Consider the following 21169-nt stretch of genomic DNA (forward strand, 5'->3'; position numbering starts at 1 on the left):
TGGTTTTAATGTTTTGGCTCATCGGTGTATCTAACTAATTTTAAGACAAAGGGTAAAACTTTCAATCACAAACATCACCATCAAACTTCCTCAGTTGATTGCTTAAGACAATTTTTTTGTACTACAATTATTGTCTTCAAAGATATGTTAAAGCATGCAAATGTGCATTATTTGATGACATATGCACTGATTTGCATCACGTTCCTAAACAAAAACCTGCTGGATAAAGTTTAATTTTGTTGACATATCTCTCTTAATCCCTCCATGAATCTGATATTAAAAAAGCCATGTTTTTAGGTATATGTGTCGTATAATATATGTAGATGGGCATAATACTGGACAGTTTGGTGTGTGTAAGTCGCCATGAAACTTCCCCAGTTTATTACTCATAAAGACAATTTTTACAGGTTTTCTGAGATTTTGTTTAAAAGTGCAAATGATGCACTATTAATTTAAAGGTCCAGGGTGTAGGATTTAGAGGGATAAATTGGCAGAAATGGAATATAAAAAGTGTTTTCTTTAGTGTATAATCACATGAAAATAAGATTTGTTGTGCTTTTGTTGGCTGAAAATCAGCCGTATCTGTCTGGTTTATAAATGAGGTGAGCATACATTGGCAAGTAATGGGCAAGCAGGCTGCCTGGGACGTGGTGAACAGCATATGAGAAAAATGTTCTTTGTAATGTGAAACTGCTTTTTTTTTTTTTTTTTTAATTTTTTATTTTGATCATCTACAAACCTCCTGAACAATGAAAACTGAGGGAATACTGACCAAAAGCTTCAGCCCCCTCAATCTTACACTGTTCCTTTAAAGTTTGTGAAGAAGCAGCTAATAACCAGAAAAGAAAGAGAAAGGACAGGTTGTTGTGTAAACTAGATAATACCAGTTTTATTTGTAGATTACACTCTAAGAGAAAGAGAAACTTAAGACGATTTCATTTCAAAAGGAGAACAAGTCATCAAATCAGCTTTCTACTGTATTCAAATATGTAACATTGTCCTTTTTTTTTTTTTTTTTTTAAACAAGCAAAAATATGTCTTTTTACACATCTTTTTAAAAAGAACACTATGTACATCATGGACATTACATGCCACTGAATTTCTCATGTGGGAGGAGGCAGCACAACCCCCAACACTGTGAAAAACTTCAAGTAATTCCTTATAAAAAATAGAGCATATTTATTTTTGCCTCTGAAAAAGGTTTTTCTAAAAATACACATATGAACAGCATTACAAATTGGCAATGCATAGCTCCTAGTATCAGTCTTGAATGCATAAATGCAAAGAAGCATAACAGAATGACAAAGCTGCAAATAATATTATTAAAGCAAATTAAAAAAAAAATAAAATTATGACTCCAGAAGCAGCATAGGCTGTGGTTGAGGTGTGACGGAGGGAGAGAGCGCTGGTGTGTTCTTCTCTTCAAATGTGCTGTCTTCAAAGAATGTCGAAGTGTCTGCTGTAAACAGTTTAGAGAGGGTGAGGAGACACGAGGGACCTGTGAGGTGGAGGACTGAGGAGTGACATGCCGCTAACGGGTGGATGAAGAGGGAGGTGTGTTTGGTGGCTGAATAATGTTTCAGGGCTGGGACAAAAATAAAAGCAATAACAAGAGGAGAACTGGCTGTTGAGGTGGAGGTGAGGAAGAATGGTTTGGAGTTGAGGAGGAAGGACACAGAGGTTGGGAGAGAGCTGGAGATCCCTGCCGATGTTGGCTTCGCTGCCAGAGCTATAGGTGCATGGCTGCAGGTGGAGGTGGTTAGCAGTCACTGGTTTTCGCCCTGTCAGGAGACAAAAAGTATTTAAAGAGGTTGAACTCTGAACATTATTTTCTATTTATTTTCAGTGAAGCTCAAGAGTGATCAAAGGAACTCATGCCACACGATCAAGTTAGCATCTTCAGCTTGGTGAAGATATAAGTAAACCACAGAAAGCAGAAATCTAAAGGAAGCTTTGCTCAACTGGAAGCAGGAGCTGTGGCACGATACGGCATCTTGGATCACTTTGATCACGCCAACGTTAGATTGAGTATAAATGCAGCGAAAGCAGTCATGTTTAACAAGCAACATGTCACACCGTGTGCAGATGTTCACAGCTTCAACAGTTCAAGAAAATTTTCATTAAGAGCGTTAGAACACGATTAGATTATTAATTTTTGAGCTAGACTGAGACCAGCATGATGTAGCAGAGTTTTGAAGATAAGAGCTGAGCTTCAACAGTAAGTTGATTATTTGATTAGTTATGAACAGAAAATTTATCAGCAACAAATCTGACCACCGATTAATCATTTAGGTCGATTATCAAGCAACGATGTCAAATATTCTCTGGTTAATTTCTGTTTTTGTCTATTTAAGGGGTATTTCTGGATTTTTGGCCTGCTGGTCGGACTCTCTGCACTTGAGATGAGCACCGTGGCCTACTTCCTGGTTAGAAATCCAACAGTACAAAGGTTATGCACTGAGGTCATTTAAATCTGCTAAGTCCAGGGTAGGTGATGCTGCCAAGCTGTTTGGCTATAGATCAAGCAGCAACCTCCAGGGCTAAAAAATGAAGCCAACGTGAAGTTCCAAATAGTGCAGTACAACTAAATAGCTACTTGAGGCGGGCTCCCAAAGAGAGTAAATCCCCATAGACTGTTTAAAAGAGGGGACGCAGCCACCGTGGCGTCACCCACTGGTGCTTCAAGTTTGACATTTTGGCCGTCGCCATCTTGGATTGTTGGAGTCAGAAGTGACCATATTTGGATTGAGGGTGAAGCTAACCATAATGCTAGCTGCCAGCTTGGTTAGCATGCTATTACAGCTACTGTATGTTTAACTGTAGTAATTGTGCTAATGATAATTTTTGTTACCAAAAAAACTTCTTAAAACCATCAAAATAAACTGTACTAACCAGAATTACTGAACATCCAACTCCTCCAACACTGAACAAGACTTTTTTTTAGGTAACCAAAACATAACAATTAACTTTAATGGACTGGAAACACACTTAGATAGCAACAGCTACAGCTATGCCTATACTCTGAGTCCGGAGTTATGCTATGGTAACGTTACCTAACCAACACTGTCACTGTGGTAGCAGACTGCACCCACCTGTCACTTAAAGCAGCCATGGCCTTAATATGCACAACTTTCAGCCTTAATAAAATGTCAATGGCCGAGTTATATAAAAATCCACCTCTCGTACAGTGAACAGGGAAATTAGGGATATAGACAAAAATGATTTTGTACCATTTTTATTTCTGCTGTAAAGTTTGGCATTTTAACACGGGGGTCTGTGGATTGACTGGCTTCTGGAGCCAGCCTCAAGTGGCCATTAGAGGAACTGCAGTTTTTGGTACTTCTGCGTTGGCTTAATTTTTCAGCCCCACAGGTTGCTGCATCATCAATCATCATGTAGTTTCCTTACATGTTTTCAGTTCATTTACGTTAACTGCAAACTTTTGTTCAGTCTTTGGTTGTACTAAAAGACCCTATAAGGAGTTGGATGTTCAGTTTTCTCTGGCAAGTGCATTTTGTTTTAATGAATTCATACCTGTTTTTTACTAGCAAAAATTAGCATTAGCATTAACACAATTAACTACATCTGTAAACAGCTCTTGTTCAAACACGATCACTTCTGACTCCAAAAATCTGAGACTTCTGAGTCCACAAATCAGTGGGTGACGGTACAGTGGCTATGTCCATTATTTTTATACAGTCTGTGCTATAGATGTAGTATTTTGTGCCTTCTACTGCTACAACCTACTCATATCAACACAACTACTACATTTAACTTGTATTAATAACAGCATTTTTACAGGGTGAATATCTATAGAGGTCAAACACTAACTTAATTTAACAGAAAATTTATCAGTAACTATTTTGATAATAAAACAAGAGTCATTTTCAAAGCAAATATACCCAGCATTCCCTTATTAGTTTGTTAATTTTGATGTTTGTCTGATGTGATCATAAACTGATTATTCTAGAGATTTTGGGGAAAAAAAGAACATTGGGTATTTTCACTATTTCCAGAAATTCTGTAGACCAAACTGATTAATCAGCAGATAGATTAATGATGTAGTTGCAGCCCTAAATATCTAGTTTGAAAAACTACAGTAAAAGAAACCAAATGCTTTAACTGTTCAGTAGTCCTCCAGCTTATTAAATCAACAAATGTCTAAAGAATTTCAAACATCCAACTCTCATTCAAACTGTAACAAGGCCAAAACACAACTGTTGCAGTTTAAAACCAACAAACCAATTAGGAAAGCTGCCATGTTAAGATGAAGAAACATAAACCTCATGAAACAACTCTGAGAGGTAAGAACAGCCGTAAAACCACAGGAACATGCAGCAAACTTACAAGCTTGCCCCAGCACATTTAGTGTGTCGGACTGAACCAGGACAAGAATTTATCCTTCACTGCTAATTTATTTAGTTCTTCCTTAGTATAACTGTCTCTGTCCTAACCACCTTACTTGCCAACAAAACAGCAGCACTTTAATGTTCAAAGAAGTGGTTTAGTGGGGTGAAAACTTTTGTGGTTGTTGATTATAATTGTGTTTTGCGGAGGCGGGAGCAATAGCATTTGAGGACTCAACAAAGATAAAGAAATGCCACCAAATTTGAATATATGATGCATGGACTGATTTAGCACCTTTCATTATTCCAACCCAGCCTGACATTTAAGAGCTTCAACAACCATAAACCACAAATGTAAACACATACACACACACACACACACACGCGCCATGCTAGAGTGCAACCAAAACTGACAACTCCAAACCACAGAGGACAAGCAAATCATGAAAAAAAAGATCAAAGCCTCCACAAAAACAAACACACAGCAGATACCAAGTACACCCCCACACACACACCTCCATGTACAAGAGTAGGCGTTCTTTTTAAAAGCTGTGGGTAAACTTCGTCCTCTAAATGTGCTCCTCAAGGTTGTTGTTGCTGTCACAGAGGGGGGTAACGATACACTGCCCCCCACTGGACAGGCCAGCTCTTGTCATGTGCAGCAAATGCAGCCCAAACTGTCCAAGAAGAACCACAACAGCAGAGTGAGAGCTTGTCAGAAATGGTGCAGTTTGGGCCGAATTACTGGAACAACACTGACATGTCACACAACAAAGGGGAGGCTTCTGAGAAATGACTTAGTGAGCCATTTTTGGAGGTGCACAGTCATCAGAAATAAGTGCTTCATCAGGGCTAAACATCGCGCCTTTGTGAGAGTAGTTGTCAGGTAGCTACACTGGTGGTGGCTTCACACTAAATGACTGAGAATGTTGAGCGAGAGGGAAAGAGAAAATCAGCACTGTATGATGTCTTATTTCTGCTATTAGCAGGTTGAGTCATGCACTGGGAAAGCCTGCCTGGATTCCCTCTGTGGGGTTAAAAGAAATACGGGTAAACACTGACTCATATCTTTTCTTCTTTGGCTTCACTTTTACATCACAAGAGGTAAAAATGCTGCCTCTCTTTCTGTCTAGAGGGAACTAGAAAACTAGGAAGCACGCACTGTGTTTACACACTGCAGACTTCCTACATCTCCCATTAAGGATCATTATAACGTATGTATGTATTATCACAATTATCCCTTTATTAGTTATATAGGGATTGCAACAACACCAGCAACAAATACAATGGATTAAATCTGGTTTTCACAGTCTGTGTTGACTATATAGTTGCGTTTCCACCAAACACTTTCAGTATAGTACCTTTACAACAGCATGTAACCCCAATGGAAATGCACCTAAACCCTAGATCTGTTTCCACCGCAGACAGTACCCTTAAACACAGGCGGGGTTGTTGCCCGATAACAGCCACTTCACTGCTATATCCAGCTCTTCCTAAATTTCCTTATCACGGCTGATGCAGGGAAACGTCTGCACCTCACTGATCGTCTAAGGGGTTGCATGCTGACATTTTCAGAACTAAATGGAAAAGGCTGTAGTGTTGAGAGTCTCCATCGCAATCGATGTGATATTTAAAAATAGTGGATTATTGTCTCCTTGTAGAGCAAGAGTGACAATTCTCTCCTGACCAAACAATGCACTACAGTGTTTCTAGCTCCATCTCTTTGGTATCAGATCAGTGTGCCTGGCACTTAAACAGGGGTAGGGTGAAAAAACAGGACGGAATTTAACAGTTCTACTGGTCTCGTCAACAACTTTTGAAAATGGAAACGCAACGTGTAATGAACTGAAGTGAACTGAATCGGACTGTTTGGAAACGAGGCTTGAAAGTTTGCGTATCACATTTGGCAGTATAAAAAAACAGCATGTAATGAAAACTAGTGAGGCACTGTGATGGGGTTTGATAAATCACCCTGGAAGGTCATAACAACTTCACACTTTATACGTGAAAAATAAGAGTTGGTTTTGCCTGAAATATATAATCACCTTTTTCTCTTCTTCTCTGAGTCATTTGTCCTTGGCTTGCTTTGGGGTGTCTTGGCTGTGCCTGATTTGGAGATGCTGTCCTCTCTGCGTCGTTTGCTGCATTAAGAGGAAAATGTTTAAACAGCTGTCGGTCCAGTGATCGAAAAAGAAAAACCACCAATGATCCATGCAGAACATTTATCGACTGATTATGAGTAATGGCTAGACTGAGTGTACTGACTTTGTTGTGCCGCCATCCTGTTCCTGTTCCTTGCAGGGAGATGGTGCTGGTACTTTGCTGTCCTGTCTGTAGTCCTCTCCCTCCTCCAGCTGACCTCCCCATTGGCTGCCGTTGTGTCGCTCTGTCGGACACCTGGCCTGAGGCTGAGTTGAGGGCGGAGACTCTGATGTCGGCTCCTGATCCTCTTTGGACAACTCCCGCCACTGTTTCTACACAAAGAGAAGGGGAAGATCGTTTACTTAACTTTTTTTTCTAATGCTGCAATAAATAAATACAAAATAATTTGTGAGGGATATATTACAGACTTTTCATTTTATATTTTGACCATTAGTTTTTAACTTCTCAGATTGCATCAGTTAGGCAGCAGTTTCTCTTTTTGTCTATTGTTTCCCTTTAGGCAGCATTTTATTGTGATACTTTTCCATTTTCATGAAACAATTAACATCTTTATAAACTCAAATTCCTGGGAAGTGTTTGGTTCTTTCTCTGTGATTAACACTGGAGGCCTGGCCAGTAGCTTCTGATAACAAGATGGGAGATCTATAACAGCCTTCTTTCATCTATCTCCTGCCAGTGAATTAATGTAGTGAATCAAATGGCTTTAACTTGTTCTCAGTCTGCCGTGTCACAATAATTATCTAATGCAAATCAATCTTAAGCAAGTAAGTTCAATGAAAACTCCACAATACCATCATGTCAATGATCCTTTAGATTGAAAAACTGTTCACACTGTGGCTCATTTGCTGGCAAACTTTTATTTCCCTTGATGTGCAGTATGTGATTTTGAGCACGCACAGACTGAATAAGTATAAAATAAACAACTGAGAAAACAGGACAGGTCTCTAGGTTTACAACTAGAGATAGAATGGGGAGGAGGCGGTACTCAGGTGTACTGGTTGATAGAATTGGTGATGGTGTGTGTGGTGCAGGTACCTGTACAGACAAGTCTCCCATGATGTACTTGGATCCTTCGAGGACAGCCATGTAGGAGAAGCGCAGCTGGTCAGGGGTCTGGATCAGGCCCATGCGGTACTTTCTCATGTCCAGCAGGATGCTTTTGATGTCTACTGATGAGGGGTCTTTCCTCTTATCCATCTAGATATGACAGCAAAGTAAATCAGCTCCACTAACCCACTTAAATTGAGTGCTTTTTAAGAACTTTTCCGATTATCTATAAACAAACTTAAAACTGATTTTTGGATAAATCATCTTTTGTATTCAAGCACTGCAGGTCAGTGTAAAGGTCAGTATATATATATGTTGTCCCATGCAGAGGTAGGTTTATGTAGGAATAATAATAACCACATACTAGTGTTTGAGGTGTTTTTCTTCAGTATTTTTCTCTCTTTTTTTAACTAACCTCTGCAACAAGTATCAATCAGAAAATGTATCAGTTTATTTAAACTTTAAACAATTTCAATTTGCCCTCAAATTATTTTTCATCTCAGGCGTAAATCAAGAAAATGGCTGTCTGTCACAAAAAAAATGGAAAATGTTTGATGTATTTTTTCACAGAATTAGTTATTTTGGTGAAATATATATTTAAAGATGTTAACTAATATACTGTCTGTCTAAATAATGCATCAATTGACTGTGTCAAAGAACATAAAAAGCATGTATTAGTCAGAATATGGATACACTGATACAAACAAAGAGGCAGGACCTACCAGGACCACACACGTGTCGACTAATGAAAACGTCCCCGAGCGTCCAATTCCAGCGCTGCAGTGCACTACAGCCGGCCCGTGATCCACCCCCAGTGTTCCCGATTCCCGCACTTTGAAGAGGAAGTTGAGGAAGGATGCCGGTGACTCTGGGACACCAAAATCAGGCCACGTGGTGTAATGAAAGTGGTAGATCTCTCTCTTTTCCCCCGTCTGTGGAAGCAGACAAACAGAGGCTTCATAAACAGGTACAACACTTTGTTACAAAAATGTCAGTGCTGATTTTTATCTGTCTGAGGTGACATGTTATTTCAGCAGTGTTTGCAAGCTACACTAAGCAAACATTTCCAAAAGTTTCAGTTTCAATTCATGCAACAAACCACGTTCTGAAAACTTGCCACGCCAAAACAGCAAACCAAGACATGTGTGTTTACTTCTTTCTAAAACTTATTTTTCTTGTGATCACCTCGGCAGTTAAATTTTCTTTTTTTCCTTTTTTTAAAAAATTTAAAATATATGTGATCATTTTTAATATAAAAACAGGTGAAAGATGGATAACAGAAATTAACAACATTAAAGTTTGCAACAGAAACACTGTAGTTTAAGCACAGGCTGTGTATTTTACATACTGAAATTGCTGCGCTGCATAATCTACAGCTCCTTTGCATTTTTTTTTTCCACACCTACACACTTTGAATGTGTGGGAGCATAAAACTCAGCTCAATCTGTTTGAAAGTCTGTGAAAATGTGCAAACAGAAAACAATAAGCGTTGGTGATGAATGATGATGTTCTCAGTTTTATGAAACCTCAGGCAACATCTGTCCATGTGATGCATCTTGGTGTGACACTCAAACCATTCTAGCTCTTCTTTGACACCTTAAACTGCTCTTTGTTTTACGTAATATTCTGGCCTACACTCATGTTCTGCAGCTCCAGCACTCTGGTGGTGTAGTAAGACTTGATGTCTTCCGACAACAGCGTGACCAAGAAACGTGTGTCTCTGAAGGCCATCTCCCTCTCATCGGCTGTGGGCCAGTACTGGGCACACTTTTCCTGTCACACAAAGAAAAAGGAGACAAACATGGTGAGAGACACCAAAATAAGTTTAACCTCTGAAAAAGAAATCCATCTGATGAAAAGCAGACGTGGCAATATGCTGCTTTCCCGTTAGCATTAAACAACTATACATTTATACACCAAATCCAACCTTTGTTTTGTGACACCACAATACTGTATCACAGCTTTCATATCTCGTAGATTTTGTTGCAACTTTAGGCCCTGACACACCAAGCTGACAGTTGGCCGTCAGTCAAAGTTTGGGCCACTGGTGAGTGTCTGCTGCCTTCGTCGGTGTGGCGTGTCCCGCACTGTTGGCCCTTGTTGGCGCTAGCTGACTTTTTTCCGCTGATTCAGCATGCTAAACCGGCATCTGCAACTGCAGAGCCCGTCTGTGAATGCAATCACTCTGACTGGCAGATCAAATCAGCGCACGCAAAGAGACAGAAGTGAGGATTGTAAACAAAGAGATAAAGTCAGGAGGGAGTGGGACCAAAACACTAGTTACATAAAGATAAGACTGCTCTTCTTTAGCCACTGAGCTCTTTAGCAGAAATATTTCGTGATGGTTTGTGTTATTGTTCACTGGCGCACTGAAAATATTATTTGTTCTTTCAACATTGCATTATGTTGCTAATGTACTAATTGGCTAAATGGCATCAAGATGGTCTTTCGGTTTCCCTTTTTGAATGATGAGTACAGATTACAGCCATCTGCTGGTGTGGAGTTATTTCCTCTCATGCAGGAACAGAACACACATGCTGGATGATTGTGGCTTAAAGGCTCTCTAAGTCTTCCTAAGCTTGAAAAGTTTTTGTCACACACAGCAAATATCTCCTCACGATCCGCTAGCTACATGTCCTCTGAATATGCTGTGAAAAAGTCCGGTCTCTGTTGGCAGCGCAGGATCTGCAAATGGCAACAAAAACATTTTGGTTGCTGCACCAACCAGCCAGTGCAAGACCAGCGAAAGCAAGCACACACATGAACGCGGTGCCAATGTCTCACGGTCTCGTGCACACGTGAACTCGGTGCCCAGAGAGGCAGTTAGAGCTACAGGCTCTAAAACACTTCACTTCTGTTTATGTTCAACAATGTTATCAAACACAACGGAGCTAGCTCGCCTTTTAGCCTCATTGTAGCCTGTAGCTCTAACTGCCTCTCTGGGCACCGAGTTCATGTGTGCACGAGACCATGAGACATTGGCACCGCCAAGCCTAGGAAGACTTAGAGAGCCTTTAAGTCTTTGTGGTGTGCTCATTTGCAACTTCTTTGGACGAGACACGGCAACGTCAGGCGACGCAGCAGGGGGCCTTCATCACCGTCAGTTCTCTGAAGTCGGTTTGGTGATTGGTTTGATTGGTTTGATTTTTTTATTATATAAATTAATAATATTGCAAATAAAAATTAAACATTTGGTAGCATTCTAGAATAATAAAATAAATACATAAAAGATTAGGGTAAGATAAGCAGACTGAATCATGCAAACTGTAACTTATTAGATAAAACAAATGTTGACTAAGGTTTCCTTTGGGGACATAATCTGCAGTTAAAAAATGTAAAATTGTAACATATTGCATTATATGTTATTGCGATACTCAGCATAGGGCTGGCACAATATCAGATTTTCACTACATGATCATTGCTTCCAAAAGTGTCCACAATAACGATATTATTGCTACATCTATGATTTTTTTTTTTCCATCTATAATTCCGTCAGTCAAATTAATCTTTAACTTTGTTTATTGTGAGTTTTGGCTCTTTCTTTGGCAAATGATTGACATTCAAAATACAAGTATAGGGAGGTGGAGAGAGAGTCTGTTACCGTAACTGTACAGTCAGACAATCATACAAAAAGAGCAAGTAAACTTCACAGAGAGTGAAAAGGCAATGGATGTCACTGGGGGAGGGAGGCAAAGCGAGAATGGAAAGAAACAGAAATATTTTAGATGTGCTGAATTATTTACACAATGTTATCTTATGTGTACAATTAAAATGTTATCAATATTTCATTTTTATTTATCACAGTGATCATCAATGACTCTAAATGGTGGCATATCGCAAAACATTTAAAGTCGCACTAATACGTTATCAGGACTTAAAGACTGTGATGATACTGTAACATGGGGCCTCTAGTGATTCCCATCCCTTGTTGGAAATCATCATCATCATTATTATTATTATTATTTATTTTTTTAAAATATTATTTATTTATTTACAGGAATTAATTTGAAAAAGGTGACTGGTTCAATCCTATTCAGTACCTTCTTAGTTAACAGACAATGGCCAGAATGTGTTGAGGGTAAGTCTATTATGCAACCTCCCCTCTGCAGGATTGGAGAGCTGGCCTACATAAAAGATCCTTGTGAGGTTAATAATATCTGTGGACTAGGTACTCTTTATCTTCTATTTCCAAGAAAACAGTGAGGGAATCTCATGACCCGGCAAGATCCACTCCAGCTGCTTTACTGAGAAAAAGAGAGATCACAGCTGTTCTGAGAGTGTAAGTGTTGTGTTAGTGTATGTGTGTGTGTGTGTGTGTGTTTAATCGGCACATTGCAGGATCACTGGATTTAAAAGGAGGTGAGAGGTTGGGTTGCATCCCAGTTCCTCACATGCATCCGTGGACATGCTGTCAAAACACTGAATTCCTGTTATTTTGCTGACGAGAAAAGACTAGTGTGTATGACTAGTCTTTTCTGTGGTCTATTCAGCAGTCTATCTGTGTGTGTGTGTGTGTGTGTGTGTGTGTGTGTGTGTGTGTACGCACCAGACAAGCAACGGATGTCAGACCAGACAATATAATGTCTTGTTATCATTATGCAGTGCACTTACTGAGCCTTTCTCGATGACCCTGTTGAGCATGATGACCGCCTTGGTCTTCTGCTCCCAGATCATGAGCCAAAAGTGGCCGCAGGTGTTCCTGAGCGGGCCCTGTGGACAACAAACACACACACAGATACAAAAAACACTTGCATCAGTTACATGGCAGGAGGAAATGAGTCCAGTGGGGATTTGAGAAATAATTTGCAATGGAAATGTGTGTAATCTTCCAGGTGTGAGTGAACAGTGAACGCATCAGGCGTGGGACTGTTTATTAATGTGATAGTTGTGCAGAGGAGATTTGCTGAATGATAACATGTTTATTTAAAGGTCAAGACTTGTAAAGGTTATGATGTGGTTGAGTTGAGAAAACTGCTCTCTGTGAGGTGCAATAACAAATGTCAAATGTCTTATGATGGTGATAATACAGAGATAACATACACAAAGACATGGACACTGCCAACTGTAACCAAGTATTTGCTTTGCTTGCTTTTCCTGTCATGTAAATCCAATGAGATGTATAAACAGCATTAAAAGTAAAATCATCATGCACAGCAGCACAGTTTGCTGTTGTGTATATTAGGATGCAGATAATTAAAGGGCTGTGGACCAGGTGCAGAATAAACTCCTGCACTTTTGTTGAAGGATCCTCTATTTCAGGAGACCAACATTAATTGGACATTAGCAAGCACTGCCTCCAATGTTTGGCTTTTTAAACATTTTTCTTGTATTTTTCAATGTGTAACAAGAAACCTGATGATTAATTACAGACTGAATTACCTTAAAGGGATACTCTGTCGATTTTCAACCAGCTTTGTATCATAACAATGTGGGTAGTATGTGTAAATGAAACATTTTAAACTTCCCTCCATTTAACGAGCAGCCAGATCGACCTAATTATCTGCCAGCTGATTTTTGCTCTTGCCCAACTATAGATTGTACATCCACATTAGGGCACAAAGACTGTAGAAGCTGATTGAGAGAGATAGAAACAGACACCCCTTTCTCAAACTCAGATCGAACTGTAAAGCCAGATAAACCAAGATTCTGTTACTGTATTGCCTATCTCCCACCTCAAATGTTTTCAGGAAAATATTTTAGTGCACTGTTTGGCTCCGTGCAGAAGAAGTGGGCTCCATATTGTTTCTTCTATTGGAAAAACGGAGGCTGAAAATACTGAGATCAAACAGTATAAACAGACAGTGCTGATCAAATATGAACTACAATTCTTTCACTTTGTTGCTTATTTCTCGCCTAAAATGTTTTTAGAAATATATTTTAGCTTCCTGTTTAACAGTAATATGAGACTGTTTTTTACCAGCCAGCTGTCCTATTGCCCAACTCCTTATGTCATCCACCACTGGGAGCATTTGTTGGTCCAGTGTGGCACAGAGCATTCCGGTAGTTGTAGGTTTTCTATCTCTTCTTTCTACCTTTTTCCTTTGGTAATGTAGCACCAATTTCAAAAGTACTTGTGACTTTCTGCTGCATAGACAGCCCAGATTTATGAAAAGACCATCTTTCCAACAGTGAAATACTTGCTTTACAAACCACAGATGAATGGTACAATCTTTACCTCACCTCAAAAGAACCAACGCACACAAACCGTGAAAAGAACTGCCACCAAAACTGTTGTGACACGAAGTCACAGGATGTTACTGAACATCAAACAAAGCATTTCTCAAAAGGCTGACATATTTTTCTTGGATAGCATCCCAGAAATGTCTGCCTGTTGTATAATTCTTAAATTACTAGGGAGGGCTACAGTTCACTATTACCGTAAGAACTGACATTTCAGTCTTGTCATGTTGAATTACGCAAACTTCCTGTGGCTTTAAATGACTGAAGCAGTGTTCAGTGTACAAGAATGAACAAGAATCAGATTTATCAGTCCGGTCTCAGTTTTTTGTGGTCATGTTAGCAAGACAAAAAAAAAAAAAAAAAATAAAAAAAAAAAATCATCACATGAAAAAGTTAAGTGGTTTTTTGTCCTTTCATTTCCTGAAGATATGAGAATATTCAAAGTTGTGTGGGATGGAGACGCCCTTATGTTGAGTTTCTGTTTAGGGACCACTGTTGATTACTTTGGCTTTACAAATTATTTCACATTTTGTCCTCAATAATTTATACACACTAATTTTTACACAGCAGCACCCATGAAAAACCACTTACGAATACAACACTGTCAAGACCACAATTTGCTTCTAAACTACCATTTAAGCACTATTTTCTCTTTGTATTTAATAAAATAAGAAAACCTCTGTGTTGTTCTTCCATTTTTACTAGTTTCTGTGTCAGTGTAATCACACAACTAGTGGTAGTATGATTTCAATAGTAAAGACTAAAAAAATACAAACATCTCAGTGATAAGGAACATGATTTAAACCCAACAGCCAATGACGCACATAAAGCTGATCCTTAGATAATAGTTATCTTAAAAATAATTGTGAGAAGTACTCAGAAAATATTTATGATCATACAAGCAGTTGTCAATACCAAGCAGCTGACTAGGATCAGTCTATCATGAGGTAACCAGCAAAACAGAGAAAGCATCCAACCAGGGTTGTCATGACATAGTTTCTCCCCAACAGGTTTGTCTCTTTACTGTTAAAACATCAAGTCAGAGATTTTTAATAGCTTTTCTCTCTATTATGCAAGTTAAAACTCATCACTCTGGCCCAATAATTAAGACTGTTGCTTGTTCTGTTGTAGGCATGGTTACAATCAATAACAATAATATATTATTATATTAGATTCTGGATATCGTACTGTCGTATGTGTTGTATTTTCCTGGTTTTATGGGCTGCATTACAGTAATTTTCTGAATTTACCAGACTGTTCTAGCTGTTCTATTAGTTGTCTTTACCCACTAATTATAGGCATAACTATTGGTTATTTATCAAAAATAATATATTGCAAATATTTTGTGAACACACCAAAAGTCAACCCTACAATATTGTCTCTGCATTGATAGAGGTATTTGGTCAAAAATGCTGTGATATTAAATTTCCTCCTTGTCATCCAGCCCTACTGTACACTAACATCATAGTGTGTTGTGAGGACAGAGTATATGACAAATAATATTGATTCATATAGAAAGCTATTACTTAACTATGTATCACCTCGCTTAGTCTTCCTCCAGTCTATGACAAAAAATGTATAAGAGGATGTAAAATTGAGCCAGTTTAACTGTCTGAGGTTTAAAAATACACCATATTTTCTCAAACACTGCAAGCATTAATGAAGTCAATAATTATAAAAATGAAAACACTTAGGTAAAAAAATAATCGAAGACCTCCACATAAATATTTTTGATAAATAAATAACATTCATTTCATTAATTTCCTTTTCTTTACTTTTCTTTTTTCCCCGCTATGTTCTTGAAAAATATATTTTTAAAAATCATGAAATTAAATCAGGAACACTGGCTGGAAATTATCCAAGATATTTAAGTTATGGAAAAGTTGTCATATGTTTTGAGAGTCAAAGAGAATACATTTAAAAAGAACTGAAAAAAAAGGAACATATACAGTACAGGCCAAAAGTTTGGACACACCTTCTCATTCAATGCGTTTTCTTTATTTTCATGACTATTTACATTGTAGATTCTCACTGAAGGCATCAAAACTATGAATGAACACATGTGGAGTTATGTACTTAACAAAAAAAGGTGAAATAACTGAAAACATGTTTTATATTCTAGTTTCTTCAAAATAGCCACCCTTTGCTCTGATTACTGCTTTGCACACTCTTGGCATTCTCTCGATGAACTTCAAGAGGTAGTCACCTGAAATGGTTTCCACTTCACAGGTGTGCCTTATCAGGGTTAATTAGTGGAATTTCTTGCTTTATCAATGGGGTTGGGACCATCAGTTGTGTTGTGCAGAAGTCAGGTTAATACACAGCCGACAGCCCTATTGGACAACTGTTAAAATTCATATTATGGCAAGAACCAATCAGCTAACTAAAGAAAAACGAGTGGCCATCATTACTTTAAGAAATGAAGGTCAGTCAGTCCGGAAAATTGCAAAAACTTTAAATGTGTCCCCAAGTGGAGTCACAAAAGCCATCAAGCTCTACAACGAAACTGGCACACATGAGGACCGACCCAGGAAAGGAAGACCAAGAGTCACCTCTGCTTCTGAGGATAAGTTCATCCGAGTCACCAGCCTCAGAAATCGCAAGTTAACAGCAGCTCAGATCAGAGACCAGATGAATGCCACACAGAGTTCTAGCAGCAGACCCATCTCTAGAACAACTGTTAAGAGGAGACTGCGCGAATCAGGCCTTCATGGTCAAATAGCTGCTAGGAAACCACTGCTAAGGAGAGACAACAAGCAGAAGAGATTTGTTTGGGCCAAGAAACACAAGGAATGGACATTAGACCAGTGGAAATCTGTGCTTTGGTCTGATGAGTCCAAATTTGAGATCTTTGGTTCCAACCGTGTCTTTGTGAGACAGAAAAGGTGAACGGATGGATTCCACATGCCTGGTTCCCACTGTGAAGCATGGAGGAGGAGATGGTGTGGGGGTGTTTTGCTGGTGACACTGTTGGGGATTTATTCAAAATTGAAGGCACACTGAACCAGCATGGCTACCACAGCATCCTGCAGCGACATGCCATCCCATCCGGTTTGCGTTTAGTTGGACGATCATTTATTTTTCAACAGGACAATGACCCCAAACACACCTCCAGGCTGTGTAAGGGCTATTTGACCAAGAAGGAGAGTGATGGAGTGCTGCGGCAGATGACCTGGCCTCCACAGTCACCGGACCTGAACCCAATCGAGATGGTTTGGGGTGAGCTGGACCGCAGAGTGAAGGCAAAGGGGCCAACAAGTGCTAAACACCTCTGGGAACTCCTTCAAGACTGTTGGAAAACCATTTCAGGTGACTACCTCTTGAAGCTCATGGAGAGAATGCCAAGAGTGTGCAAAGCAGTAATCAGAGCAAAGGGTGGCTATTTTGAAGAAACTAGAACATAAAACATGTTTTCAGTTATTTCACCTTTTTTTGTTAAGTACATAACTCCACATGTGTTCATTCATAGTTTTGATGCCTTCAGTGAGAATCTACAATGTAAATAGTCATGAAAAAAAAGAAAACGCATTGAATGAGAAGGTGTGTCCAAACTTTTGGCCTGTACTGTATAAGACATGACAATAACTAAATGAATGCCTAACTAGAGTATATTTGTATAAATATTGAAACATTTCCAGATAACTAATCATTGCAACATAATTTTATTTTGTGTGTGTGTGTATTTTATTGTATTATTTTTTTGTGTGGATGTTGTGGTGTTCTGTTAATACCTCTCTGAAAAATCTAATAAAAAGTTAAGTGAGAAAATAAATAACTTCCTGTGCTCATGTGTATATTAAAACAAGTCAACAATTATTGATAAATATTACAATATAATGAGATTATCATTTGCTTGTTAGAAACGGAAATAGGCTACTACTAATCAGTGAATTACTAAATATTTTAGAGATATAGCAACAGAGAGAGCAGACATTCCCCAGATCTACTTTACTTTGTAGCTACATAAACACACACATGATGTGTCTCATAATCACACACACTCCCTGCAGGTAACTTAAAACAGTGATACAGATACTTTACAAACCACTGAATAATTTCAGTAAACCAACAAAGCTCTCCGTATCAGCCTTGGCACTCAGTGACATAACATTTACACACACAATTCAAAATGCAGTCTGTAAAACAGAACTGACCTGTTCAGCCAATCAACACAGTTATTTGCTTTTCTGGCATATCGATCTGTCAGCCACAAGTTTCTGATAACACTAACTGACTGACTTCTACCAGTGGAACTAAACTGCTGTTTACCATACAGTGATGGCAAAAATTTATTTCTAACAAGTACGAATGGTGAGCTGTTAAAATCTTGCATTAGACTTCTTAGGTTGCTATACTTTTTGTGGTTTTTGTTAAGTATAGTAGTGAACTGTTTCAGAGCCTGAATGATTAGTCAATGAACTCATTAGTCAGCTGACGAAAATTCCATTTGCAACTACTAAGATAAAATTACCAATTAATAGTTTCAGCTGCTGGTTCCCCAACTGTTAGGAGTTTTCAGATTTTCTTTGATTTATGTGAGAGTAAACTGAATATCTTTGCAATGTGGACTGTTTAGTTAGACAAACCAAGCAATCTGAAGACAGTGTTAAGGTTGTAATAATAGTGCATGCTTGTTTATACTGGAATAAAAAGCCTTGGACTTGCCTGAGTCAATATGTAGCTTCTCTGGGCTTCCTCCATGACTACCAGACTTGCGTTGATGTAGTCATTATCTGCGCTCTTCAGCTTCACCCGACTGTGATCAACTGCAGGCGGCATGAGAGGGGAAAATGATTTGGGGATTGACAGACACTGTTTGAGGTTTAGAGGAACATCAGATTTTAACCTGGCTGAACTCTCCACAAATGGTTACCTACATGGACTGACATCTCTGTATCTGTTTCGGTTGCGGTTCTCTGGATACTTTGCCACTTTGTAGGAGCACTCGTGAGACTGATTCCTTATTTCCTGGGGAAACAACAGATTATTTACGTTAGAAACAAGAAAACCCCAGATGTACAAGTTTTATATCAAATTTTAAGGCACACTGACAATCACCCCACTACTTGTACTTGTATGAGCCAACATGAAACCAGTAACTTCCTATTGAAATGTGATTGTCCATTAATCACAGTGTGCAGTTTACTTTCAGTCCCGAACATTATACGACTTATCAAAATAAAATGCGACTTGTAAAATGAAGTATACAAGTCAAACAAGTGAATACGATAAGGTGTAGCTTATCACAGTGAGCTTCTACCACATGCACAAGCCTGTAACATATCTTACGGTAACATTCACGTTATCGTATTAAAGTGTGTCAGTGTCTACAGTAAAACTGAAAACATTAAAACCGGCGAAAAACAAAAACATTCAGAAAATTGAGCATAAATAAGTTACATATCGGATATTTAATGAGCTAGCCGAATTGTTAGATTACTAAATTAATGCGCGTTGGAAGTACTATCTCTATTAGCTTTGTGCTAGCAATGCTAACAGACTTACTAGGTACAGTTTTTGCCACCGGCCCTCTGAGTCTATGTCTTCAAACTCCTTGTCCATTTTCACCGTGGCACTGCCAGTCTGTTGTACTCCAGGAAAGTGTAGTCAGCTGTCCGACTGTCTACCTCATTACTTTATTCAGGCTGGAGAAGCTTTTGGTCAAAGAATCGTTACTTCCCCACCAAGCTAACGAGCTCGCGCTAAGTGTTTGTCCGTTGTCTCTCTGCTCTGGTGCAGTTGACATCTGAAGAAGTACCTTGTGCGCACGCGCCAACAGAGGTCCTCCAGTGGCTGTCAAAAACAAACACAGCAAAGATATTCAGTGAACACACGAGATGTCAAACAACCTGATCACTCAACCTCAACATCTCTGTACATAGGTGTTGATATATCACAGACATGCATCCGTTGTACATCTACTCTGTTCTATTAGATTATCATTACTACTATTACATTGCACCTTACACGATATCTTCTATCTATACCTCATACTATACTATACTATACTATACTATACTAGACTAGACTAGACTAGACTATAGTAGACTAGACTATACTATACTTTTATATACAATACTTTATTATAGGCCTCCTATGCTATACTTTACTTTAGACAAGACTAAACTGTGCCATACAATACAATACAATACAATACAATACAATACTATACTAAAGACCTACTTTACTATACTTTAGACAAGACTAAACTATGCTATACAATACTATACTGTACTGCAATGTTCTGTATTGTGCTGTACTGTACTATACTGTACTGTACTGCAATGTTCTGTACTATACTATACAATGCTATACTACACTATACTATACTGTACTGAACTATACTATACAATACTGTACTGTACTATACTATACCATACTGCACTATGCTATGCTATATGATACTTTACTATACTGTACTTGACTGTACTATACAAAAGGCCTACTATACAATACTATACTACAGTATACTATACTATACTGCACTATGCTATACAGTATTGTATAGTATAGTTCAGTACAGTATAGCATAGTGCAGTATAGCATGGTGCTATACCGCACTATGCTATACTGCACTGAACTATACTATACTATACTGTACTGTACTATACTATACTTTAGACTAGACTATACAATGCTAGACAATACTATACTATACCATTCTATACAATGCTATACTGCACTATACTGTAATGTACTGAACTATACTGTACAATACTGTACTGTACTATACTATACTATGTTATATGTTATAATAATATGTTAATATGTTATACTGTTTACTATTAATAAAGACAACACCAAGTATCATCATTTAATCAGCATACAATAATATATATATATTATTCTGGTGTATGGTTTTTACGTAATAAACTCACTTCCATTAATAATACATTAACTTTGTTTTTCTTCGCTCTTGTGTTGTTAATATTTTTTTACTTCTACTCTTATACTAGTTGTATATACCTATTTGCTATGATGTTAGGGTTTCATTTTATAACTTGTTGACTTTTAAGTCTAGCAGCACAGCTACAAATGACTATCTTCATTATTTTTACTCTGCTGATTGTAATTCTTTTTCTTTTCTTTTAATCATTTGGTCCATAAAAATATCAGAAAATAATAATGATATTTAAATCAAATGCCCCACACAACTTTGCCAAGGTGAAGGTGACTTATTGAAATTGCTTGTTTTGTCTGACCAACAGTCCAAAACCCAACGTGTTCAGTTTAAGAGACATGTGATGCTACTAGACTACATGTCAGTAATCTGATTTTCATGAGACTGATTACAGATTACAACAGGGAGGTCAAAAGCAATATTTCTAATGTTACATTTTTTTCCACCCCAGACAGGTTTGTTTTAATCCCACAGCTAGTGGTTCAACAATCTTTTATCTTATATTTAAATTTTATTCCATTTACTCCTCTTT

At 38.3% G+C, this 21169-nt stretch overlaps 1 protein-coding gene across 2 annotated transcripts; it reads right to left on the minus strand.

Annotated features, from left to right (window-relative positions):
* Positions 1–872: 872 nt before the first annotated feature.
* ptpn2b (protein tyrosine phosphatase non-receptor type 2b) lies at positions 873–19492 on the minus strand. Of its 2 annotated transcripts, XR_007451524.1 has the most exons (11): positions 19242–19492; positions 18614–18704; positions 18402–18502; positions 12168–12266; positions 9192–9329; positions 8279–8488; positions 7545–7706; positions 6612–6820; positions 6392–6487; positions 4862–5023; positions 873–1781 (listed from the first exon to the last, which is right to left on the minus strand). XR_007451524.1 is itself a non-coding variant. In XM_049602386.1 (10 exons), the coding sequence occupies exons 1-10, from the start codon at positions 19296–19298 to the stop codon at positions 1760–1762; spliced, it is 1185 nt and encodes a 394-aa protein (XP_049458343.1). In that variant the 5' UTR covers positions 19299–19491; the 3' UTR covers positions 873–1759. The 2 variants fall into 2 exon arrangements, 1 of the variants encoding a protein (XP_049458343.1); XM_049602386.1 differs by lacking the exon at positions 4862–5023 and having other exon boundaries at positions 19242–19491.
* Positions 19493–21169: the final 1677 nt, after the last annotated feature.

The sequence above is a fragment of the Epinephelus fuscoguttatus genome, linkage group LG17 (assembly GCF_011397635.1).
Source record: "Epinephelus fuscoguttatus linkage group LG17, E.fuscoguttatus.final_Chr_v1".
Classification (NCBI taxonomy): Eukaryota; Metazoa; Chordata; class Actinopteri; order Perciformes; family Serranidae; genus Epinephelus; species Epinephelus fuscoguttatus.